Source organism: Polypterus senegalus, chromosome 10 (assembly GCF_016835505.1).
Source record: "Polypterus senegalus isolate Bchr_013 chromosome 10, ASM1683550v1, whole genome shotgun sequence".
In the NCBI taxonomy this organism is placed as follows: domain Eukaryota; kingdom Metazoa; phylum Chordata; class Cladistia; order Polypteriformes; family Polypteridae; genus Polypterus; species Polypterus senegalus.
Genome location: NC_053163.1, coordinates 83630707 through 83657857, shown reverse-complemented (window position 1 = coordinate 83657857; position 27151 = coordinate 83630707). Strand labels below are relative to the sequence as shown.

Below are 27151 nucleotides of genomic sequence, written 5' to 3'. Positions count from 1 at the left end.
CATCCGCTGTAAAGAAAGCCTCACACTATACCATTTGAATGAATGTGGTGCTGAGGTGTCACCCGCTGTATGGGTGTGCACAGGTCTTAATTTGGGATCCTTTGTGCTTCGTCATGTGGTCGGCGCACTGTATCAGTACATACTCCCAATCAACCAACAACCTTGGACAAAAATCTTTGAATGTCCATCAGACAGCCTTGGTGTCACAATCCCTCCTAATCCATTAACAGATGTGTCTGGTGTACTTCCAGATGGGCTTAGAGTGGAGAAGAACAAACAGACTGTAGTTACCTTTACCTCACTACTAGCACGTAGACTTATCTTGCTCAACTGAAAAAATCCCTCCCCACCTCTTTTATGCCAGTGGGTAACTGATGTTCTGTACTATTTGAAATTGGAAAAAACCTAATTCTCACTTAGGGGATCTGTTCAAAACCTTTTTAAAATATAGCAGGATCTAATCAATAACATTTTAGAATATGATTCTATACCAGGGAAAATAATACTCTTCCTTCCTTACTGCTTTTAAAAATTTGCTTTGTTGGTTGGCTCTCCTCTTTTTCTTTTGGGTGGGGTAGAATTTTTGTTTGTTAAGTTTGACTTTATTGTATGGATTGTTATATGATTATAATTAAAATTAATAATAAAAAATAGAATCCTCGAACATGTAGGCACAGAAAAAAAGGCAGGCAAACGCCATTCAGACATTGACCAGGCCAGAGCGTGAATTCAGAACTTTGAAGCTGTAAAGTAGCAACAGCAGCAGCAGCTTGAACCACTAAGCCAGCCCAGAAATGTATTTTTTAACAGTGTTTTATTGAATATGAATCACACATTATTGCTTTAGGAAATACACATGACTGCCAATGTATTCACCTCAAAGTTACTTATTCTTGCTAACGTTGAACTGCTCAATTTTATAACCAGCACTACCACTGCTGAGTTTAGCTGTGGGGCATTGCACAAGCTTTGATTCTGATACTGAGTGGTTCAAAACCATCACCAAGTGAATGAGATTAAATTCCTACCAGAGCAATTCTCCTTTTGGGCAAATGTTCAGTTTACTTACACTGGTATTAGCTTGAGACCGCTTTACTGATAATTTGTCACAGTAGATAATGGTATTATTTGTCCACTTTCTAAATAAACAGAGATACAATATGATAGATAAAAAAAAATAAAAAAGTGTTTCATGGGAAAGCCTGATTTGACTCTACAAGATGTGTCCTTTACAACAAGAGCTCAAGAATTCATAAAATGATGCATTAACACAATCGAACCATACCTTAAATACATATACTCTCTCTTTATAGATAAAAAGATGGCGAGATAGATAGATAGATACTACACAGTATTCCTTGATGAAAACTTCACAACTTGAAATAATGCATTTTAAGCTTCCTTTTTTTTCAGCATGAATTAAATCTTCATCTGTTTTTTTAAAAACATAATATATACAGTATATGTCTCTAGCACCATTTACTTTAGTTGTATTGTAAGTTAGCTGATTAGCTTCTTTAAATATGACAGCTCACTTCTAATATACTTATGCTGTTTGTTATTTCTTTTGTAATTGTAAATTTAAATGTATAAGAAATAAATACATTAGAGTGAGTTTGTCTGGTAAACTTAAGGAAACAATCACCTACTCTCATTAGTCCAAAGCTTTGTTTCAATTGCATAATGAATTAGAACATTGCAGACAAATACAAAATAAATAGAAGTAAAGTGCTCTCCTGATGGGATAAAAATTAGAAAGGGAGCTAAAGAGCATTTTTGCAGGGATAAAGTGACTCATCCAGCATTTGGCTCCAACAGAGTTGTGAATGCTCTCTATGTCACCACAAGCAGCAGTGTACACTACAATGGAAAGTTGCTGGGAATAGACGTGTGATGTCTGCTTGTACTATGGTCTGTAATGAGGAATGAAGAGATGTGACCCCCTGGCACAAAGGCAGGGTTGAGTTTGTGTACGGTGTTACAACAATGTGAATATCGATCTTTCTAAATATGCATCAGAGGGAGTAGTACTTAGAAGACAATATAGCATAATGATTAAAATATTATTTTTTCGCTGACAAATTTGAGAGTTAAGTAGTTATTCTGCATTTTTGTACATACTGTTTTGCCACGTCCTTGACAAGTGCAATGTAGTCTAAGGGTTAGGTAGCAAGCTGAGAATCATTGACTTTACAATCTTGTTTGGCTCCATGTGTGACCCTTAGTAAATAATCTGTATTATTTTCAAACTTAAGTGTCTGTGGGAGTATCGTCCAAAAGGCAGTTCATAAAGTATAGTTCTATGTAAGAAAACTCTTTGCACTGTAACAAAAAGATACATAGAGATTAAGGATGTTTGGGGCACCTAGAAGGCGTACTACGTATATTCAAAGAAAATGTGGGTAGTGCTTTAAAAAGAAATGTTGTAATGATGCGAGTCTCCAAACCAGACTAACTAAGATGGCACTGCTTCCTGTAAAAAAGGATCTTGGCAGAAAGAGACGGGTCCAGGTGGCTGGAAACCGGACATGACATCAGAGGTATCATGGTTGACAATCTTACAGTTTTCAGAGAGTGGAAGAGAAGAGGCATTAGTCAACAGAACCCCCTGGCTTTTGGGGGAAGATTACAATTATCTGAACCCTTAAACTGTCCCCTAGGCACATGCGTGTGACAGCATCAAGGGAGAGGAAACTGTAAAAACAACTGCCTTAAGGGATGAGGCCAAAGAGGAATTTTTATAAATGAAGAGTTTATATTACCAAAAAGAAGAACAAAAAAGATAAGATATCCAATGGCCAAGAAAATCAAGCAATAATACTCACAGACAGCAAACTCCAACAACTTTGATTGAACCACTGAGAGACTCACCTCTTCCACCTCGATATAAAGGCAGAGGACGAACCCTTACTGCTGACATCATTGTAACCTTTGGGGAGGGGGAGAGTGCCACCCAACAGAAACAACGTATGTAACTTAAAAAGCCATACACACCAAATAATAATTCAAAAACAATAAAAAAAAGCCAGGGTGTTGAGGGGGTCCAGTTTGGTGGACTCAGGATTGGGTCACTGCTTTTTGCAGATGATGTTGTCCTGTTTGCTTCATCAGGCCATGATCTTCAGCTCTCTCTGAATCGGTTCGCAGCTGAGTGTGAAGCGGCTGGGATGGGAATCAGAACCTCCAAATCCGAGACCATGGTCTTCAGCCAGAAAAGGGTGGAGTGGCCTCTCAGGGTTGGGGGAGAGATCCTGCCCCAAGTGGAGGAGTTCAAGTATCTCGGGGTCTTGTTCACGAGTGAGGAAAGAATGAAGTGTGAAATCAACAGGCGGAACGGTGCGGCATCCACAGTGATGTGGGCTCTGCATCGGTCTGTCGTGGTGAAAAAGGAACTGAGCCGTAAAGCAAAGCTCTCAGTTTACCAGTCGATCTACGTTCCTACCCTCACCTATGGTCATGAACTATGGGTAGTGACCGAAAGAATGAGATTGCGAATACAAGTGGCTGAAATGAGTTTTCTCTGCAGGGTGTCTGGGCTTTCCCTTAAAGATAGGGTGAGAACTCAGTCATCCAGGAGCGGCTCAGAGTAGAGCCGCTGCTCCTCCACATCGAGAGGAGTCAGTTGAGGTGGCTCGGCATTTGATCAGGATGCCTCCTGGATGCCTGCCTGTTGAGGTGTTCCGGGCATGTCCAACCAGGAGGAGGCTGGAGGGACTATGTCTCCCAGCAGGCCTGGGAACGCCTCGGGATTCCCCCGAAAGAGCTAGAAGAAGTGGCCGGGGAGAGGGAAGTCTGGGCATCTCTGCTCAAGCTGCTGTCCCTGCGACCCGACCTTGGATAAGCGGAAGAGGATGGATGGATGAAAAACAATAAAAACAACAACAAAACTATTGTTCCTGATTTGTGCCCAGTGCTTGCTGTGATACCCTTTAGGTCCCCATGTCCCTGATGAGGAATAACCATAACATTTATGTCCAAATTGTTCAAATGTTCTAATGACAGGCAGTATATAAATTTATTTGATTGGCAACTGAATGTTGATAACTTCATTTGGGGTCTTAGATGACTTATGTATTTTTGGTAGCTGTGATGACTTGAATGGAAAAAGGACAAAACTAGTTCTGAGTCAAGATTCAATGTTGTTATAGACAAAACAGTGCTTTAAGTTGTGGTGGTCTTTCTACGTGCCCAGAGTTTCAGTATTATGGTATCTGTACATAAGCAGATGAAGGGGACAAGCCTTTAACCTTTCATCTTTGAACTGATCTTATCTAAGCAGTTACTTTCCTCTTTAGAGTTTTCTTACAGGTTTATGTAACAATTCAGTTAATAGCCAATGGAAGATGGGCAGTGATAAAATTGCTTAGCTGGGCTTTGCTGCACTGAGTTCCTAATCTTTCAGTGGGTTTGATGAAGGCGTTCATGCTTTAAAGCATGAAGACTTTTTGGCACTTAGACTGTTCAACTTGTAAAGCATTTTTAAACAAACTTTTCTGTAGAGCCTAGCAAACATACAGTTCATTTGTGAACATGTCTGTGGCAGAATGTGAAAAGAGTTTTTGAAATGTGTTTTAAATTGGAGAGGATAGTTTAAATTTGCTGAAATTTTGATGATTAGGATTGGTGCTATCCGTGTATTGAACAAAATTATTATAAATACATTTTAAAGAGGATGGTGCAGTGCTGGCGCTACTGCCTTGCCTATAGGAGAACAGGGTGCATGTCCTTGGTAGTCCCTGTGTGGAGTTTGCATTTTTTCCCCATGTCCATGTGGGTTTCCTCTGGGTGCTCCAGTTTCCTCCCACTGTCCAAAGACATGCAGGTTAGGTGAATTTGGCAATGCTAAATTGACCCTAGTGTGTGTGTTTTGCCATCCTGCAATGGGCTAGTGCCCTGCTCCTGCCTTGTGCCCTATGTTAGTTGGGATATTCTCCAATGTACCCCCAGTGACCCCGGTCTGGATTAAGTCTGTTTAGAGCATGACATGACATTACAAAGATTGCATTGCCTTAAAAATGTTGTGCTTGATGTCAGGGATTTGTTAATTGTAAATATTGATGTAAAGATAAATCTGTGTGTCCACAACTTGTTAATGTTCGTGTTAATGATGTGATAGGACTGGCTGGCAACATGGTGCTGGAGTTAAAAGAGGGAGTAGGCAGAGAGTCAGTTGGTAGTGGACCAGGAAGGACCAGGATTGTGTTAGAGTGACTTTGTGGATTGGCAGCTACTAAAGAGCAATGTGCTGTGCTGGTCTGAAGTAGTAGGAGCTGATAAATAATAATAATAAAAATAACAATAATAATAAGAAGAAGAAACCAACAGTGGATTGTGGGCCTTGAAAGCTGTTGAAATGCCACAAAAGTCATAAGTATAAACCTATTTGTCTGCACATTATCCTCTCCCAGGATAGATGGAGTCCTGAGTTCTGGTATAAGGAACACTTGTTGTCAAAGACAATAAGAGCTGTGAAATTTACACTTACATGTGAGCCACCCCTATAGTGTTAAACTGGGATAGCTAGTTCCAGTGACACAGCCATAGTTTTTCCTATTTATTTGACTGGTATTTTGTGTGCTCCAACTATTTTTATTTATTTATAAATTTATTTATATTTATCTATTCTTTCCCCTTTTTTCAGATCCAGCACTTTTCATTATGATTACAGATAAAGCGGCAGTTAGAATAAAATAAAAGGGGGCTAAAAAAAAAGTGCAGATTTTTCAAGTGAGAGAAAATCATTTGACTCATAAAGGTTGTCTGGTGAGCCACAACTTAGGTTGTCTTAAAATCTAATTCACAAGACTTTAAGAAATTTTGCAAATGACTCAGCAGTTTGCTTTAAAGTCTCATTATTTTTTGAATGAAAAAATATATTTCTGATTCTATTCTGATTCATCCTAAATGATCGTCCTTTTTCAGTTTCTTTGAGAAATTAGTTCAGCATTTTAGTGAACAAATTCTACTGGATCAATTTTAATGGTGCCTTTGAGAATTTTGAAGACGTGGATTTTGTCCCCACACAGCATTCTCATTCTAATGCCCTTAGTGTCATATTTCAAGTATGACCCTTTAGTTTCATTTTTATTTTTTGGTTATTGCCATATTTTTAACAGTTGTCTATAAATTCATTTTTGTGTTGTTTTCTGAACCATATTTTTTTTGGAATGTCGTAATTGGTGCTACCTTTTTATAAATTCATAGGGTCGTTGTTGTCACATGCTCAGAGTACAGTAAAACTCTTATGCTAAGCAACATACAACATGTTGACCGTCCATAGTGCCATGATTAATGAAGGACTCAAATCTGAGTTGATTTTCAAGGTAGTAGCCATGTTGTGGTTACCAATTTAGATGATTGCTGTTCCTGTGGTATGTAATGTCAGTACCCTCACATTATTAAAGGTGGTGGCACATTATTTTCAACATTAAACTTTTTGGATTCTTCTGTTTAATAATCTTTAGCTTTGAGTGGTAGCTTTGATTTTTGTTTCTCATTTTGAATTTTTGGTGATTGGTTTTCTAGTTGGTCGTGTTGATAATCTCACCAACTACTACTTCCTGATGATTTGTAAATCTACCCTTTGTGAAAACCTGTTCAATTTTTGGTCCAATTTTTTTTTTTTTTTTTTTTTTTGCTCTTTGGCTGAGAGTAGAACATGCCCTCAGGATGCACATGGTTGCTCTTCTCTACACAACTTCACTACTAGTATGAACTACAGTTCTGCAGTCACGCTACACATTATAAAGTTTTGCTTTATGTGGAATAACATAATAACACTTTTTTTGTTAGGAATGGATGAATACAAAATTTGATTATGCTGTAGTATAGCAGGCACTAGCTGGCAGAGTCTTGCAATTTATGCAAATGCAACTACTATCAATATTGTAAAAAATAAAAATAAATTACAAAATATTCTTTTCTATGACTGTTATACATTATAAGTTCATGCTGTTTTTAATATGCTGAAAGTATATAATGGAAAATGTTGCAGTCTAAGTGCTGCCTGGAAAAATGCATCATTTCAGGCAGGAAAATTCAGAAATTGCTTTATAAGTTAATCTGTTTCAGGGTCACGATGAATCAGAGTCCATCCCAGCAGTCATATACTGAATATTAATCATTGATTGGTAATAGAGTTTAAATATTTTACTTGTTTTTTTTTTCCATGTGTCAAAGATGTACGGTAATTCTAAAGGTAAATTCTGAGCTGGCCCAGTATGAGTGAGTGTAGCTGTTTATGTGTGTGTGCCCAGCAATGGACTACACCCCATCAAAGGCTGGCCTAATGCTGGCAGGGTAGTTTCTGTGCCCAGTTAGTTCTAAATCCCAAACTGGAATAAACAGATTAAAAAAGATGGATAGTTGGAATTTGCAACATTACTACATTTGGAGAGAGGTAAATCACTGTAAATATGCACATAAAAAATGTATCTCCTTTTCTGACTACAGCAATGAAATGTGGTGTCTCACCTATTATGTGAATGCTGCAAAGACTTTTTAATAACTTCATATTACCGCTGGGCGGCACGGTGGCGCAGGGGTAGCGCTGCTGCCTCACAGTTAGGAGACCCGGGTTTGCTTCCTGGGTCCTCCCTGCGTGGAGTTTGCATGTTCTCCCCGTGTCTGCGTGGGTTTCCTCCCACAATCCAAAGACATGCACGTTAGGTGGATTGGCGATTCTAAATTGGCCCTAGTGTGTGCTTGGTTTGTGGGTGTGTTTGTGTGTGTCCTGCGGTGGGTTGGCACCCTGCCCAGGATTGGTTCCTGCCTTGTGCCCTGTGTTGGCTGGGAATGGCTCCAGCAGACCCCCGTGACCCTGTATTTGGATTCAGCGGGTTAGAAAATGGATGGATGGATATTACCGCTACGTTTCTTTAATGTTGATCACTAGGAAATTGTCTAAATGTTTAGGTTGTCTGTGTTTTGTGCTTTAAGGATTTAAAAGAGATCTTCCATGCATACTGCCTATCAGTCTTCATTATTTTTTTGGCAAGTCAACATTAAAATATTAACGACGCTGTTCTATTTATTCAGTTTTGCCTCAGGGAACCTGCCTCAAGCTTTTTAGCAGGGTTCATGCGGTGATTTCAGCTCAACCCATTTACACCACTGAGCAAAGTCAATCTTGAAAATCAATTTGTAAATGCAAATGTGTTGTCTTCATATGCAATTAAGCAAAACAAATACAGCTTAACTCTGCAGAAGTATAAATGCATGCCCAATTTATTGTTTACTCAGTGCAGTTTATTAATATCTATCTGTCCACCTGTTTTCTACTCTTCTTATCCAGTTCAGAGCTACACAGAGCTGGTGCCTGTCCCAGCAGTACTTGGTGCATCACAGGGAACACTCAGACAACCCACATGCCTAATCACACTGGGCCAGCATGAAGCTGCCAGTTAACTTAACCAACCTGTGCATCTTCAGTTTGTGGGAGGAAAATCCAAACAGTCATTGGATGGCATGGGATGTACAAGGATATAGAAAGAACATGGAAAGAAGAAGAGTAAAAGCTACGTGGGTTACACGAACGTGTTTCACTTACATTTGCATTGTCTGCTTTATAAAAATGTGCTCTCTAGGAGGCTAACGACAGTCTGTTGTTTCAGCCATTGTTTTTTTTTTCATCATCTCTGCTCATTTCCCTATATGTTGTGGCTGTAATTGTAAAAGTTAATGGTTAATTTAGAGCAAGATTGTATAAAATTGAACATTTTTATAGCAATATGGTTCTTTTCAAAAATAGAGTTTAATACAAATATAAAAAGAGAAAAGGCAAAAAGGGCGGCACGGTGGCGCAGTGTTAGCGCTGCTGCCTCACAGTTAGGAGGCCCGGGTTCGCTTCCCAGGTCCTCCCTGCATGAAGTTTGCATGTTGTCCCCGTGTCTGCGTGGGTTTCCTCCCACAGTCCAATGACATGCAGGTTAGGTGGATTGGAGATTCTAAATTGGCCCTAGTGTGTGCTTGGTGTGTGGGTGTGTTAGTGTGTGTCCTGCAGTGGGTTGGCAACCTACCCAGGATTGGTTCCTGCCTGGCAGCTGCATTCTGCACTAGTTGCAATCGATTGATGTCTGTTTTGGGTAGTCCTGAGAGGAGTGCGTTACAGTAATCTAGTCAAATAAAAACAAAAGCGTGAACTAATTTTTGCATCATCATGCAAACATATAAGGGGTCTAAGTTTTGCTATATTTCTTAAGTGAAAAAAATGCTGTCCTAGTGCTGTCCTAGTGATCTGATTAATACGTGATTTAAAATTTAGGTCAGAGTCAATAATTACCACTAAATATTTTACCTTTTAAATCTAATGGATCAAGTTTATTTCTAATATCTTCATTATATCAATTATTGCCAATCACTAAGATTTCTGTTTTCTCCTTATTTAATTTGAGAAAATTACTACTCATCCACTCAGAAACACAAGTAAGATATTGTGTCAGTGAATCAAGAGAGTCAGGGTCATCAGGTGCTATTGATAAATACAGTTGTGTGTCGTCAGCATAGCTGTGGTAGCTCACGTTATGCCTTGAGATAATCTGACCTAACGGGAGCATGTAGATCAAAAAGAGCAGTGGACCGAGGCTAGAGCCTTGTGGAACACCATATAGAATATCATGTGTCTTTGAAGTATAATTACCACAACTAACAAAGAATTTTCTACCTGTTAAGTAAGACTCAAACCAATTTAAGATACTGCCAGAGAGGCCCAACCACTGACTAAGGCGATTTATAAGAATATTGTGATCAATGATATGCCAGGTAGACATCTCCATATACTGTACAAAGTGAGCCACTACTGTTTCCTTAACAACATCAAACACCTCTGGCTTTTATATCCAAAATATTTGTCCTTAACTCTCAGGAATGTAACAAGTCTGATGGATTCTTCTCTTGCTGGCAAGATATTAGGGAACTCCTTTTGTACCCACTGTAGTTGGATCTGGTACAGAAAGAATTCGAGCCAACCATTAAATGCAGGACTCATCTGCCATGCGGTCAAAATGCTGTCCGCTTATCATTGTTAATCTCCGAAACCCATTTTTCTGGGTAGAAGAACATATCAGGGCAGCAATTGCAGCAAGACAGGAAACATTCCCGAGAAAACATAGTTAACCACTTCACTGAAAATTGCAAAAATCTAGTGCTTGGTCCAGGTTTTGTAAAAGCTTTGATCTTTGTTTGCTCATTCTATTCTTGCTGGTTATTGTTAATTGTATATTTGTGCTCTCTGTTGGCTGGGATTAGCTCCAGCAGACCCCCGTGACCCTGTGTTTGGATTCAGCGGGTTGGAAAATGGATGGATGGATGAAAAGGCAAAAATATTGATTGTTTGAGTCTCATGTTCAAAATGTTCATCAACAGATGATTGATTGGCTTTGTTACTAGAGAAACAAACGAGCAAACAATGTCATGTGTGTGTACCTCAGCCTGTACACTTGTGTTGGCTTTGCAGTATAAATCATGTGCTTTACAGTAATGCAGCAGCGAATGGTGTTAAGCCACACCAAGGTGTCTAATGGTGTTAAGCAACACTTCCCATAATTCCTATGCACTCAAACTTTATATTACATTTACTGTTAAAAGAACACACAAAAAGATGTTACAGGGTTTGAGGTACTCCTGTTTATAACAGTTGCAAAATGCGAAAGAAGGTTGAAAGGTATAAAATAAACAGTATAATTGTGGTACTGGTGAACCTTGTGCTGTGCTGATCCTTCAAATAAGCACTATTTCTTGTTTCTCGAGGTTTGTAAAATGGAAGACCGGAAAAGAAGGCAGCAGAAGCCTCCATTTCTGGCAGAAGAGGAAACTATATAAATAACACCATCTCTTACGCTGTGCACCCTCAAAATTGGTCACACTCTACTCACACATTTGACACTACTTGCTGTAAATTTCTCTTATATTACAGTAGTTTTATTTTGCATGCATGTTACAGTAAAAATTTGTTTTACAATTATCCACTTTCTGCATATTGCTCAGATAGATGGATACCTGATAAATGGTGACGTGTAGTTTCAGGTGGCACACAGACTTGTTAGTTACTTAAAATGTCTCCAGTTAAGGCATGATTTGTGGTCAGCTTTCTTCAGAACAGGCCGCATGCCTGTCTCAATATGGCTGCCGAGCTGTGCTCTTCATTGTGTTGTCCTTTTCAGTTCATGCATCAGTTTAATGAGAGAGAGAGAGTGAGGTTAAGCAAGCAAATTTAGAGGTTTTCTGTCCAACCCCTAGAGCCAATAGGGCGTCGTGGTACTTAAAGGCTTCTGATACAAGCCAGTTCCAAAGAATCATACTTCAGACCAATCGGGGAATAGAACACCTTCACACCTGCCCCCCAAAACCATATGTTAAGGTAAAGCTTAGCAGTTAAGCAGCCTGGCTTTGTGTGGGGGTTGAGAGAGAGACTTTAGCAGAGAAACACTTGCCAAACTGGTTTGAGGCACTTTCCCCCAACCCATTCCTAAAAGGGGGGAGGGGGGTAAACATGAATGCTTCTCACTAATGTAACACTAATATTACATTGCTTTGCCTAAGTTACAAATAAAGACATACAAAATATTTATCAAGTTGTACCAAAATTTAACATCACAACAGATAGATAGATAGATAGATAGATAGATAGATAGATAGATAGATAGATAGATAGATAGATAGATAGCACTTTATTTGTACCCATGGGGAACTTGGCTTTTTACAGAAGCTCAATCAATAAATGAATAAATATTATTATGCTGTGACAAACAATAAATACATACCATATTGGCTGAAAAGAATGAAAAAATGGTGACTTGGGTGAAGGTAAAAAAGGAGTAGTCACAGCAACAGTGAAGCGTCATGAAGGTGTATTTCCTCTGGTATAAAGGAGCCTCAGTAGCCTCTCTTGAACTCACACGTTATATTATGTCATATTACAGTACTTTTATTTTATACTAGATACCACAGTAAAAATTGCCAAAACTAAGCCTCAAAATACTGCCACAATGTCTCTGTTTTTAAGCTTATCACCACAAAGGATTTAAGCTTACCTTGGCAGCACTGGACACACAGAAAGAAGTAACCATGAAGGGGGTGCCAGCTCATCACAGGACACAAATACACAAAGCCACACTGAGTTAGATCAGGGATATTTAGATGTGCATTGCTAAAATGTTTAGCATGTATTTTTTCAGACACTGTTTATAAAAAAGGGAAACGAGCTAGAGCCTAAATAGAAAAATATACAGCAAGAAACGTAGCCTAGTTACATTTGTGTCATTAGACCTGTGATTCTTAAGCTGGAGGTGATTTTCTGAAATGGAAAAAACGCTTTGAAAGCGCACTCAATTACATTTCAGGATCTCTAATGGGTGATGCCATGTCTTGTGTTTGTATACCAAGCAGATTGTGAGCAATGTGTGCTTCATTAAGTAATAAAAATCACAAAATAGTGAATCTTAACATCTAAAATACCGAATATTACATTTTATGTAGCGGTAGTCTAGAAGCTATTTTCTGATATATTGTAAGGATGTAGGAAAAAGACAAGGTTCTATGTTACTCTTATAGTACTGACATAAGCTGTGGATTACAGAAGCAAGTTATTGATCAGTGGATGATTATTTAAAAATAAGTTATAGGGGTGGACTGGCATGCTTTTTGGTTATTTAACTTAACACTGAAGAGCTGCCTGGTTAACTCTAGGTACAGTGCTGCCCTAGGGAACTTCTTCTGAGGGCCCCTGTTAAACTCCATAGTAGGAATGGCCTGTGTGGGCAAGTATGCAGTTGGCTAGAACAATAAGGCATTCCTAAACTCCACCACTGCCCTGCCCCACCTGTCTCCCGTGAACAACAACAACATTTCCTTATATAACAGATTATTTTTATGTAGCTCAAAGTACTTTACAAATTGATGAATGAAAAAAGAAAGATATAAAAAGATTAGGCAATACTAAGTAACAAAGAATAAAGTAATGTCTGATGGCCAGGAGGACAAAAAAAATAAAACAGAAAACTCCAGAGGGCTGGAGAAAAAAAAACAAAATCTGCAGGGGTTCCACAGTCACGAGACCACCCAGCCCCCACTGGGCATTCTACTTAACATAAATGATCTCAATCAGTCCTCATGGTTTTCAGGCTTCACATGGAAGAATTTGATGATGATGGTCATGTGGCCCTCTGGCCTTCAATGCATCAATGTAGGGACATCATGGTGCTTGGATCAGGTGGTGGTGGTGCAGATCGCTGCTGATTAAATGCATATACAGAATATCAGGGTTACACAAAATGAAGCTATTAGAAAGCCATATTCAAATAATGGATTTTTTAGCAGTTTTTTAAAATCCTCCATTAGCCCGGCAAATTTCTATCGGTAAACTAATCCAGATTTTAGGTGCATAACAGCAGAAGCCTTCCTCACCATTTCTTTTAAGTCTAGTTCTTGTAATTAAAAGCAGACACTCATTTGAAGATCTAAGGTGACAATTTGGAGTGTAAGGTGAGAGGCATTCCGAAATATAGGAAGGAGCGAGATTATTTAAGACTTTGTAAACTTTAAGCAGTATTTTAAAGTCAGTTCTAAATGGCACAGGTAACCAGTGTAGTGACATCAAAACTGGAGAAATGTGCTTGGTTTTTCTTTTCCTAGTTAAGATTCTGGCAGCTGCATTCTGCACTAGTTGCAATCGATTGATGTCTGTTTTGGGTAGTCCTGAGAGGAGTGCGTTACAGTAATCTAATTTTTGCAGCATCATGCAAACATATAAGGGGTCTAAGTTTTGCTATATTTCTTAAGTGAAAAAAATGCTGTCCTAGTGCTGTCCTAGTGATCTGATTAATACGTGATTTAAAATTTAGGTCAGAGTCAATAATTACCTCTAAATATTTTACCTTTTAAATCTAATGGATCAAGTTTATTTCTAATATCTTCATTATATCAATTATTGCCAATCACTAAGATTTCTGTTTTCTCCTTATTTAATTTGAGAAAATTACTACTCATCCACTCAGAAACACAAGTAAGATATTGTGTCAGTGAATCAAGAGAGTCAGGGTCATCAGGTGCTATTGATAAATACAGTTGTGTGTCGTCAGCATAGCTGTGGTAGCTCACATTATGCCTTGAGATAATCTGACCTAACGGGAGCATGTAGATCAAAAAGAGCAGTGGACCGAGGCTAGAGCCTTGTGGAACACCATATAGAATATCATGTGTCTTTGAAGTATAATTACCACAACTAACAAAGAATTTTCTACCTGTTAAGTAAGACTCAAACCAATTTAAGATACTGCCAGAGAGGCCCAACCACTGACTAAGGCGATTTATAAGAATATTGTGATCAATGATATGCCAGGTAGACATCTCCATATACTCTACAAAGTGAGCCACTACTGTTTCCTTAACAACATCAAACACCTCTGGCTTTTATATCCAAAATATTTGTCCTTAACTCTCAGGAATGTAACAAGTCTGATGGATTCTTCTCTTGCTGGCAAGATATTAGGGAACTCCTTTTGTACCCACTGTAGTTGGATCTGGTACAGAAAGAATTCGAGCCAACCATTAAATGCAAGACTCAGCTGCCATGCGGTCAAAATGCTGTCCGCTTATCATTGTTAATCTCCGAAACCCATTTTTCTGGGTAGAAGAACATATCAGGGCAGCAATTGCAGTAAGACAGGAAACATTCCCGAGAAAACATAGTTGACCATAGGACAGAATCTAAACCACTTTAAATAGCATTTCTGGACTGTGAGAAGAGAACAAAATAAGTACTGGAAAGTCTTAGGACTTCACTGAAAATTGCAAAAATCTAGTGCTTGGTCCAGGTTTTGTAAAAGCTTTGATCTTTGTTTGCTCATTCTATTCTTGCTGGTTATTGTTAATTGTATATTTGTTAAGTGCATTTCAATTCAAATTATTTAATAACTAGATAATTATTCTTGATTATCAAAGATAATGCTGTTTTTGGTGTGGCCTCCATTCGAAGGGAAAATATGGCAATCCGGTACCCCATGGCCGTTGGCCTTAATGAAGGCCACCCCGTGACCAAGAATGTGAGCAAGCCAAGGCAGAATAGAAGAAGAGGGCGCCTAACCAAACATACCAAGTTTGTCAGAGACATGATCCGTGAAGTGTGTGGCTTTGCCCCTTACGAAAGGCGTGCGATGGAGTTGCTGAAAGTGTCCAAGGATAAGCGAGCACTCAAGTTCATTAAGAAGAGGGTTGGAACCCACATTCGTGCAAAGAGGAAGAGAGAAGAACTGAGCAACATCCTAGCAGCCATGAGAAAGGCAGCTGCCAAGAAAGACTAATTTCATATGTTACTTAAAAAAAAAAAAATTATAAAACTGTGGAAAAAAAAAAAGATAATGCTGTTTTGTTTTTTCCACTTTTTGATGTTTTTATATATAACTTTTAAATGTCATGCATTAGATTTAATCTTTTTTTTATTTTTATATATAATTTCTCATTTAGAAGATATTGCACTTGATCCTTTCTTGCACCTGCTTTTCAAACGTTGCAAATTACTACAGACTGACTCATGTGGTGATGGGGCTGCATTTTAATGATTTCTGTTCTGCTTAATCCCTGTGCTATTATCAAATCATTTATAGCAAACAAGAACATTCGGGATCTGTAAACACAGATGAATGCCACATTTCTACCACAAAGCCACATTTCTACCAAAAAGCCTCATTAAATTCTGAAAAAAGAAAGGGGCTGTTATTATAGCATTTGTGCTGTTAAACAGCCTTCCTTTCAGCTAGGAGTAAGAGGCATAAGGTTAGTTAACAAGTTAAGGGTATAATTTTAATTTCTTTTGGATCCACTTCAATCCTTTAATGTCTGACATTAAACAAAATAGCGAATGAAGCACCACATTCTCAAGCTCACTTAATCCAAATCAGGGTTGTAAGCACCAGAGCCTATATGGCAGCACAGGTTAAAAGGTAGGAACTAAATGTGGATGGGGTGCCAGTCCACTGCAGAGCCAACTCGCACTTATCCAATTTAACATTGCAATGTAACCTAACACTCACATCTTAGAGCTATGATGGGATAACTGGACTAACCAGAGAAAGGTCCTACGGAGAATGTGGAGGCTTCACAAAGACAGCAACAGGGCATAAGATTAGGGTTTAGGAAGCTGGGTTTGTGGGGCACTGTACCCACCTTACATCCCCTAAAGGCAGAAAAGAATCTTACAGTAAAGAGCTGACAATAATTACAAGTGACTTATTTGGCTAGCTAGTAGCTACCAGGTCCCATTGTGCCGGTTCATAAATATTAAAACGTATCCATGTGCACCAGTCTCTTTCTTGCTTCCTTTTTTCAAAGCTGTCCCTTTCAGTTTTACCAGAATCCTCATTAATTCAGTGTTTCATTCTACTGGATCTCCCCATGTCATTTTAGCAGATAAGTTGTGCCCTATTACTGGTGTACCATGGAATGATTTCATCATCCATTAAATAAAAAAAGCAGGAATGGTTAATGTTGGCTATGGGATGGGGTGTCACTGTGGTTGTTAGTTTTCCTTCCAATTAATTCAGTATACAGAAGAAAATTTTGGTAGTAAAAGGAACATGTGGTTGAATTATGTGACTTGCCCCTGCTTTCTGCCTGTAACCATACAAATTATAAATATTGCTGAATTTTGCTTAACTGTAAATCTCAATATCAATTTAATTAACATGCTTATTGCAGCTATATCTAAATGTCTGCATTCTGTTTCAGCATACGTTTTTAATAAGTGGGCTTATGTTCTTATCATGCCCATTCAGCCATCTGCTTATACATGCAATATTCCTTAAAGAAAAGAAATGATTTTAATAAATAGCCAGATGACTGCCAGGACAGGCTCAGGATGAGCAAGTTTGGAAAATGGATGGACAGATGGTTTTTTGTGTTGAATCGAAGAAATGGTATAACTGTGAATATGGACAGGTTTTAATTTATTGACCAACAATGTTAAGCAAGGCTTTTAGGAAGTTCAAATGATGGCATCCTGCTTCACAGTCACCATACAAAACTGTGCCCTTTCAAAGAGCACACTTAACACAACCCTGCATTTTCATGTTGGTCTACTATAGCCAAGGTGAATTGGCTGCATGTTGTAAATAACTACAGAAGAGATTAATAAGAGTTGGGGCACCATCTTAATCCCCGTATAATTATTTGTAAAGCCACAACAAAAAAGTAGCACACAATAGATCCTGTCAGATGCAAAACAATGGTCGACCATCTCAAAATGAAGGTAGAACTGATATTCAAGCTGGAGAACAGGAAGAGGAAGGTTCAGGCAGTCTGGAAATGGAAGCGACATCATCAGTGGTGTTATTGGGAATCATTGGTTCTGCAGAGCGAGGAAGAGAAAAGGCATTTGGTGACAGCACCAACCCCTGGCTGTGAGTGTAAATACCTTTAGACGAGCTTTGAAGCTACCTCCCATGTGCATGTGTGTGACCATGTAAACGTTATGATCTATAGCCTCACCTCGGTTGCACCACTGGTTTCCAATTCAGTGATAATAAAGTTCACTTTCACCAAACAGAGCAGACACTTTTTAAGCAGCATGCAACAATCCATATGAGCAAACTGTAAAAATATGATGCTTATTATACAGTCCTCAGCTCTCTTACTGGAAAGGCACGAACATCCTTCTCCTCTTACAATGAATCTGCTAGGATAACTGATGACAATAAGTTTGATCAACAGTCAAGTGCCATCCCTACCACAAATGTCTACTTGTCCAACCATTGCATAGGAGCACCTCAAAGAAGAGCGTAAAGAAGGCAGGAAGACCCCCAGATAAAGGGACAGAGTGTGGAAGTGTGGCCTGGAGACCAAGACTTTGAATTGTCACTTATACTCACTGCTTACTTTAAATGATTCCACTTCTGAATTGCTCGTTCCAGGGGTTTTCTTAATGAGATCAGTATTCAACTCCCTTGCTTTTTCACATATGATCGCCTCGGATGTGCTTTAACCTGCTGTTTCTGGTTTATCCACACTAGCAACAACCTTTCAACATCGATTTCTTTAGGTCGTTGTTTCATTAACACTTTAACACCTTTTGCCACATCAGCACTCTTGAATCTATCTTTCTGTTTAAGAATGGTACATTTTGTCGATGTTGCTTTGCCATATTGGGATGCCAGATCAGCCACACAAACACTGTCTTCATGTTTTTTGATGATCTCTTTTTTCATTTCTATGGTTATTTTCACTGATTTCTTCACAGATGCATCCTTTAATGCTTTCTTTGGCCCCATGCTGGTCGTACACTTTCGTAACTCAACAGTAAAATACACAAAAAACTGCTAATGTGTTTGCAATAAAATAACTCTTGTATTAATTTGGCAAAGGACAAGGTTAGACTGACTCAAGATTACTTTGTCTAATCTACACCGTGCAAACCATACATGTTTGATCACATTCGAAAATGCTTGGGTTCCAAGTAACTACTCATGTACAAATACAAATTTCATGGCAGAAAAATGCTCATATACTAGATTACTTGGGAAGAAAGCGCTCATGAACAGAGGTCTAACTGTACTTCTCAAAACACCGGCTCAGCATTGCAATGTGGATGGGCAATTTTTGAAAATGCAGACTCTAATCACGCTCTAATGTACTCATTCTTATTATGTATGCCATCAGTTATTGGGTTCTTCTCATTACAACGTCCCATTTCCTGATTGGCCACCCTTCATGGAAGAAAACCATATTCCAACATAGCGGGCACATGATGCTTGTAGTGTTGCTTACTTTTGTGCACCTAAATTGTTTTTTGTACAGTTTAAATGCTGTATACATGTGCAAAATGCAAATCATTTATCAGTTGCCATAGTTTTGGGCTAACTCCCGTGGCCAGCGGTGTTCCCATTCCTTCAAGTATTTTTCCACCGATGTGCACATTTCGCTTTGTAGGCCAATGTATACATCATATGTGTTTTCAGTCATTTTAGAGATACTTTCACAGAAGATGCGAAAACATTAGTGAGAACAAAGATTATGTTCAATTAAAAATGCTGTTTTAAAATGAAAATATCGTAGTGTAGATGTAGTCTTAAATGTAGATTTAGTCTTAGTGCAATGCAGCAGGCATGGGCAACCCAGGTGTAACTCTCACAGAGGAGATCTTTGCCTCAGAGACTTTATTCAAGATTGTTCAAGAAATCCACTTTCAATAACTACTGTCTGAAATTTTTCACCTTTAGCAACAAATCCTAGGACTTGTAAGCTGCCATACTTGTTATATTAAATATTAATTTCATCCAGTCTCATTGTACAAGAAGGCCTAGATTGGGCCATGGCCTGGCTTTGAAGCTGACACTCTCCTAGAAATTTCTTATCTTAGACTGGCAGGAAAATACTACTGGATTAATTAGTTATCCATTCATGCTATGAGAAGAATTAGGGAAAATTCTATTTATTTATCATTTTGTGACAAAGGATACCTTAAAAACAACCAAAAAGCACAATTAAGGAAAATAAAGTGCTGGTGCGACTGATGTATTTGCTACAGAATTTAAGCGGATCATTTCTCTTGTTTTCGAATTTTATGTTCTCACTCTGTCACTTCTAATCAAAGCCCTGTAAGGTTCTGAAGCAAAATATGAACAGTGACTCACATTATGACAGGCTTTATGAATTAGCCATGCTGTAAAGCTGTGGAGTAAGAAGTCTTCTCTGTTTTGTGTACAGGGCTCGGCTGGAGGCTTTCTCTGACAACAGTGGAAAGCTGCAGCTCTCTCTGCAAGAGATCATCGATTGGCTGACCTTGAAGGATGAAGAGCTGTCTGAACAACTGCCTATTGGGGGAGACGTTGTAGCTGTCCAGCATCAGCGTGACTTCCACACGGTAAAGCAATAATTGAATGAAGCCTTGCGTGCTGCATGCTGACCACAGGGGAGAATCTGGGACAAACTTTTTGTGTGTTTTTTTAATACTTTATAGTAAAGGCAGTGCTTGAATGGTTTGCCTCTTGGGGCACACCTTAGCCTGAATGGGTGAGTACAGACATTTTCTTTTTATCTGAGAAAATGAAAGAGAGAGGGAGGAAAACAAGGACAATGAAAATAGAGAGTGTCAAATCCTTCCTTTAAAAAAACAATAAAACATTGGATTTGCATCAAAGTTACAGGAAAGGAGCATTTCTAATAAACAAATGAGTTGAAGAGAAAATGAGAATTTCCAAGGGCCAAATTGAATGATCTAATAGGATTTTTAGAAAGATGCAGCTCAATTTTTATAACCAAATACACAAAGAGATTACTGTTGCTTCCAGTTTCAGAAACAGCCAGCAGAGATCTTTCTAGGGAAACCTTAAGGCAGAAGAAAAGGTTGACCGTTGCTTATTGCCATGAGTTGCACAAATAGTTAAGTGATGTGCTTGTTTTGTATACTGTGTTTTAAAGCAATATAATGCAACTGAATGTAAAAGTGTGGTATAGCAGTAGTGTATGTTGTGACACTGTAAAGTATAACTTAAAGCTAAGCATTCGATATTTTGGCAACAAACATTTCCTCCAAACTTACATGGGCAGAAAATGATCCCAAGGTGCCGTGTTCTCAAGATCTCATGAGTGGGCAATTTTGTTTTAAATATTTTATAAAAATATAAGCTTTGAATTACTTAAATAGTAAAAATAAAGACGTGTTTACCATAATTTTAAATACAAACCCTATTTTTCTTAAATATTTGTGTTTGTATGGCATCATAAAATTAAAAATATATAAATTGTGGTGCTGTCTGTTATATATCCTATGAAGCATTTGCATGGAGGCACAGTGGTTAGTGGTGCCGTCCTCCATGATCCTGCATTCTGTACTCAATTCCCATGCCTGGTCGCTGTCAGTGTAGAGCAGGAATTCCTAATCCTAATGCCATGGTATTTCAGGGGGTGCAATGAATGGCAAGGATTGTCGTGATTCACCACAACTGAGTGAGGTGCGTTGTCTGACTTTATTCAGGTGCACTCTGTGTCTTGCAGTGTGCCATCATTTGTAGGTCATTTATGAGTTAGAGATGCACAGAATCAAGCATTGCACGTGCAGTCGTCACCTGTGAATGGGCTGCAGAAATGCATGCTCTTGTGGGTTTCTTGCAGCAGGCGGATTTGGAGGTTTGATTGACATTTTTGTCGGGGAGGGTTAAAGGGAACTGAACTGGATGCAGCACTCTTATACTCGGCTCATCTCTCCTGCTAGTGATCTTGGCAGTACATTTGTTTTTGAACAGCAATGCAAATGTTATTGTAGGACAAAGTTTGTCAACTGTGTTTCATAGCTTAGAAGTGTGACTGCACCCGTGGCTTCCTGTGGGTCTGCAGTCCCCCAAACCCCTCGATCGTTGATCGTGCATCATTTCCTCACTGTGATTGATGCTTTGTGGGACACTGTGACGATGTGGGTTCTGGCTCCACGCTCCCATGGCTGTTTGGGAACCCTTGAACCCAACACCGTCGATAATGAAACCGAGAGAGCTAGTCAATGGAGGCAAATTAACACTTGAGCAAGGGGTGGTGCAAAAATGAGTAGTGCTTTTATTTAAAAACCAACAAAACAAGTGTTCAAATAAATAGTGCAGTTCATTCAAAGAGTCAATAAATAATCCATAAAAGAACGTGGGAGTAAAACCAATATATAGAAAAAAAACACATCCTTAAAACCAGAGGTTAAAATCTTCTCTTGGAAGCAGTCTTAAAAACAACAAACAAGCTCTGTGCTTATTTTCTGTTAGCGTCTCACCTGCTTATCCCGTTTGGGCCAAGCAGCAGGCAAGACGCTCTTTGCAGCTGCCCTCTTCTAGACACACACACGAGACTGGAGACCTCCCGATCCCTGGCTCCGGTATGGCACTCATCCCAGTCCCGGAGAACTTGGTTTCCACCAACGGCCAGGTCGCTCACGTTGGGGATTCCCACCACCAAGTCTCCCGACTTCCACTGCCTTTCAATGGCCTCTCTGCGGCCAGTCGCCTTCCCTGGTCACTCCCGCTACCTGATCGCCAGCGGAGCGACATCAACACAAACACCTGGGTGTCGGCCTAACACCCAGCTTCCACGCAGCTGTCCACGGCCGATCGCGCTCACCACACTCAAGCACCGCCTGCTTCCTCTCCTGCTCCCGGTAACCTCCGTCCTCTCCTTTCCTTTCCTTTTTTTCTCTCTCCATTTTTTTTCCCTCCATTTTTTTTCCCCCCTCCACACCGACTCACGCTTCTTTTTAAAACGTGAGGGGCCATCACAGCTGTAGCATTAGCCACGGGAGCAATCACGAATATGGGCAGTTCCTCACCTGTGCACACGGTGAGAAACGCCCACATCGACGACTGCCCCGCGGCTCGCTACAACAACGCCCCCCTCACGAAGCCGCCTCGGGTGCGGTGATTATTTAAAATGAATGGCCTTTGCTCAACGAGCTGTGGACCCATAACACCACAGACACCCCAATCCCAGAATCGTCAGTCCAGTTTCTAAGCTTCATGGTGGATGCATTTACAAGATTATTGAGATTTATGAAAGTAAATCATTCAATTTATATTTAAATTTTATGCACTGAGTTAAAATCTTATTTTTTTAAAAGCTTATTTTATTGAACTCAGTTTGTTTGTACCTTATGTGATTTAATTTGTGATTCAAAAATTGACTTCTTCATCTTCAAATGTGATATTACTATTGTAGGGGGTGCAAACATAAATCAAACATTTTCTATGGGTGCGGGATATAGAAAAGTTGGGGAACCACTGATTTGGAGTTTGAACATTTTATCTACATTTGTGTTGGTTTTCCACTCACATTGCCAACGATATGTGTGTTAGAATAATTAGTTAGTCCAAACTGTTTGGGAATGTGTGTGAGTGAGGGGGCCCTGTGATGGACTGATGTCCAGTCTAAGCTGACTTCTTGCCTTCTGCCTGATGCTGCCATGATATGTTCTGCACCCCTGAATTGCATTATGAAAATGTTATATTATTTATTTTTTACATTTACTTATATAACTATTATAGCATGCTAAAATATCAGAATATAACATGTTCATACCTCCTAATCCAATTCAGGATGTGCAATTGTTTTCATATTTCTTTTACTAAGGCACTAGAAAGGGAACATTTCTGTCACAGTGAACACTGAATGTTGGTATGTCAGTTCATTTCTTATCACAATAGTTTTTCACCTACTGATGTATTCATTCATTGTTCATTCTTTTCGGTTATTATAGATTTCATATACTATTTCTTATTTTACTGCCCATTTTCACAATAAAGCTCAAGAGAAGTTTCATTATGTTCAGTGCATTTGCTGGGATTGACCCGAAAGTTCTTGTTACAGTCATGGGTAGACATGAGCTGTAAATTCAAGTCCAACCTCTTGAAAGAAAATGATTTATTTCAATGACCAAAGGGAAAGCTAACAATATAAAATGGTATTTGACTAATGTTTGAAAAATACATGCCACATTCTGAAACCAAAAAGCTCACATCACTCACTATTCCTTATCATATCATACTGTAGATCACGCTGTCAATGATATAAAAGTGTTCAATATGGAGGCATGTTCTGCTGCAACGACAGCATCATCTCTTCTGTTAATACTGATGTCAGCCTCCTATGTAACAAAATACTTCTTTAGGTAAGTCAGTTAAGCTGTTTGTGTGTTGGATCCACAGTGAGGCAAAGCACCGGGGTCTGATTTCAAGTAAAGAACAAGGCTAATGGTGAATCAAGTCCAAGCTCCATTACAAACTGCAAGAAGACATTGATCATTCTGCACAACATACACAAACGTGTTTTATTTAAAAATATCTATCTATCTATCTATCTATCTATCTATCTATCTATCTATCTATCTATCTATCTATCTATCTATCTATCTATCTATCTATCTATCTATCTATCTATCTATCTATCCAATTGAAACAAATTCACCTTCTTTTCGCAGTTGTTCACAAGCCCCTTTTATGGGTGGATTTGTTCATTGAGCCAGGGTAAGGTGTCTGAACTGCACTAATCATGCTGAATCTTGATGTGCATAATGTATACATCTCGAGACCACTATGAATGAATTTTGCTTAAAACTTGGTGGGAACAATTGGATGGCTGGCTGAGTGTTACATTTGTAAACCAATCGAACACATCCTGAACGGTGGCGCTCAGAGTAGGGCCGGTGATTTTAAACTGCAAAGAGCAATGATGCTCTCATTAACATGGTCCAAAAGTGAGCAAGCTTCTGTTTGCAATGACCATCTACAGTCAAAAAGACTCTTTAAGAAACCCATCAGACGTATAGATGTGTGTCGCTTGTACACATTGTACATTGCACGTTTTAAAAATAAACATAACCTGATGCATAAGAACGCTTGTGTAGCAACAGATTATACTTTGGTATTTGATGTCATCACTGGACAAAATGTGAACATGAACAATATCTTGTTCCACGTGCTGTGTATTCTCTCTTTGCTGTTCAGCATTATGACATTCGTGTAGGAGTCGATGTAAGCTTTAGAAAATTGGCAGCTATGTACATGAAATTATGAACAGCAAAATATGCGTCTGAAGTAAACAGTAAATGGTGTGTTAAACTCCTGCAGTAGGACTGAGGGCTGATAATAAAGAGCCACAGGTGATGTAGATTTTAGTACTCAAAATACCTGAATTAACAAATCTGCCTAACAACACCAGTGGATGCACAGCATCCATTTTCTGACTGCACATCTAACTGAATAACTAAAGAAATTTAACATCACTGTCTAATTGTAGATGCCAACATGCCATGACACAATAGCTGTAGAGTTTCAGCTCTCATTGTATATCCATAGACCACAATGTTTATTAACACTCTGCTGTTGTTATGTCATAAAGTGATGCAATTGTTAAAATGACAGAAAGGTATTGTAGCAGACAGAGGCACTTCTCAAATGTGTAGAGGTCCACATGTGTGTGTGTGTCTGTCAGTCTCCACGCTCATTACAACAAGATAATTAATTATTATGCTTCAGTTTCCTTGTGCTACAGAGTTCCTGAATGGATAACAGCAATTTTAGCTTTTAATTTTCTCTCAGTGTCAAGTCTTTTGTTCAGTTTTTTATTTGCTCTCTGTTTGATATGCATGGACTGAAATTGGGGGCATACGTTTTAGGGTGTAGCCTTTGTAGCACAGGATTTCCACTCTGTTCACTACACACTTTTAACAGGTTGCCCCCAGATGTGAATTCTTGTTTGAGAATCATGTCTGTCCTGTCGTGTGAGACTAGAGCTTCACTAACAAATAAAGAACAGGCTTGTACACTTTGAAGGGTTTATCCCTTTCTCTGCAGCCTGACTTTTTGTAATCGCACTCATAGCCCATTCATCTGTATTCAGGACTTTGATATTTAGTAGAACATAATAACCTATACAGTTGCTTTCAATTGTAACTGGCAGTGAGTACTTTCAGGCTAATGCCTCTTTCACTTTTATAGATTTGTGCTTGAAATATGAATGAGAAGAACTCAATGTCATGAAATATTTATAGTACAGTAACAGGTTACCTGAAATAAAAAACGCATTATTTTTGTCGAGACCTTTTCTGCAGATAATATAATGATCGGAACTCTAGCTATTTATGAGTTCCCACTTAAATTGAATTTTAAAAGTTATCCATTATCAAACCCAATTTGTCTAGTTGATATGCATATTAAGTTAGCTGGGAACTCTAACTTGACCTTGTATCAGTGAATACCCCTGGAGTGGGCTGGCACCCTATTTAGAGTGGGTATCTCTTTTATACTTAAAAGTGTATTAAATAGCTTCAATAATGCTTTTATGGATGAAAACCCTTTGTGATATGTATAATACTCTTACATTTTGAATGCCACTTTCCAAAAATTACACCTACAGAGGTCAGCACTCAAAACTCAGAGTGGTCCAGTCACTCTTATTCTGGAGGCATTAGGTTCTCCTTTGTGATTGTTAACTTTTTTAACTTTAAGTGATTTAGTTGTCTCCAAAGATGTGAATTTTAGACCAACTGATATCTCAAAACTGGCCTATTACAAGTATGTTAGTGTTATGTAATTGTAATTTCATGCCGGTCCTAGGGTTGGACCCCACTATTTATCCGCTGCTCCCTAGAAGGTTCTGGCTTCCTCTACCTCTGCAATGGAATAAGGCAGTTTGAAAATTCATGAATAAAATAAAAGAAAAGAAAAGAATTTGCTTAAAATGTAGCGAAAGCAGATTTTCGCAGTATTTTGAATGGACAGAGTTAAGTGGTAAGTGTGAAGCAGTGAAGTGTCAGGTTAAAGCAAAGCAGCAGCAGCTCTTTATCTAGCTATTGTTATTACTGCACAGAGGATCATTTGTATTTTTTATTACTTCTGTTACCATTTTATTTTTAATTTAAGCTAAGAAAACACACAAGAGAAATTTAGGAAATGCCTTATTTATAAGCCTCTGGGATTTGGGCAGAGTTTAATAGGTCAAGAAAAGCAAATCCTTTATAGTTATCTGCTGAAGAAAGAGGAAGAATTTAAGGTCATATCTAATGCTGTAAATCCAAAAAAACAAATGAGTGTTGTTTATTTAATTTGGCCAAATGTATTTCCATTCTCCATTAATTAAAGTTAACGTGCTTTATGTCTTAACTGTTCTAATGATTAGCTGCCATGGAGTGCTAGCTTTTACTTTAGAGTAATGAACGGCAGGTTTTTAAAATTTCAATAATTTATTTTAAGTGACTCCCTTTGTCCTGGAACGGGTTGAAGATCTGTCAGGCAAAGGGATGTCAACTCTGTAGCTTTGTCTTACATGCTGATTAGCTTTCTATGCTGTGGCACATCTTGGAAATCAAAATGTGATGTTGTTTGCTCTGGTAAGAACTCTGACTTTATGGTTATAAGGGAAGGTGCTAAACAAAATCAAAATTGACATCTTTTATCAATGAACATGCCATTGAATTTTTATGTGCTTTGTCATAGACAGATGTCGTGGTCTGTAGCTAAGGTGATCTATAGTTCTGTACTTGTAAAGCGCCATTAGATGATATTCTCTATAAAATGAATATGCAAAAAATACATTCATTTATTTAGTGAGCAGTGCATTAGTTAAGCGGATTTGTGTTTTCTGTTATTTCATACATTCTTGTTATAATGGAAGTGAAGAGTGACAACGTTTTACATGT

The 27151-nt window shown here is 38.7% G+C and overlaps 2 protein-coding genes across 4 annotated transcripts in view; both read left to right on the top strand.

Moving 5' to 3' along the window:
• drp2 (dystrophin related protein 2) overlaps positions 1-27151 on the top strand; it is a 466042-nt gene that overhangs the window by 321889 nt on the left and 117002 nt on the right. For all 3 annotated transcript variants that reach the window (XM_039766030.1, XM_039766031.1, XM_039766029.1), the window contains exon 3: positions 19693-19849. In XM_039766030.1, the coding sequence (XP_039621964.1) occupies positions 19693-19849 (157 nt within the window). The remainder of the gene's footprint in view (positions 1-19692; positions 19850-27151) is intronic.
• On the top strand, positions 14955-15324 carry LOC120537240 (60S ribosomal protein L36-like). The gene has a single exon (XM_039766032.1). It carries the CDS (start codon positions 14979-14981, stop codon positions 15294-15296), a length of 318 nt encoding a protein of 105 aa, XP_039621966.1. The 5' UTR covers positions 14955-14978; the 3' UTR covers positions 15297-15324.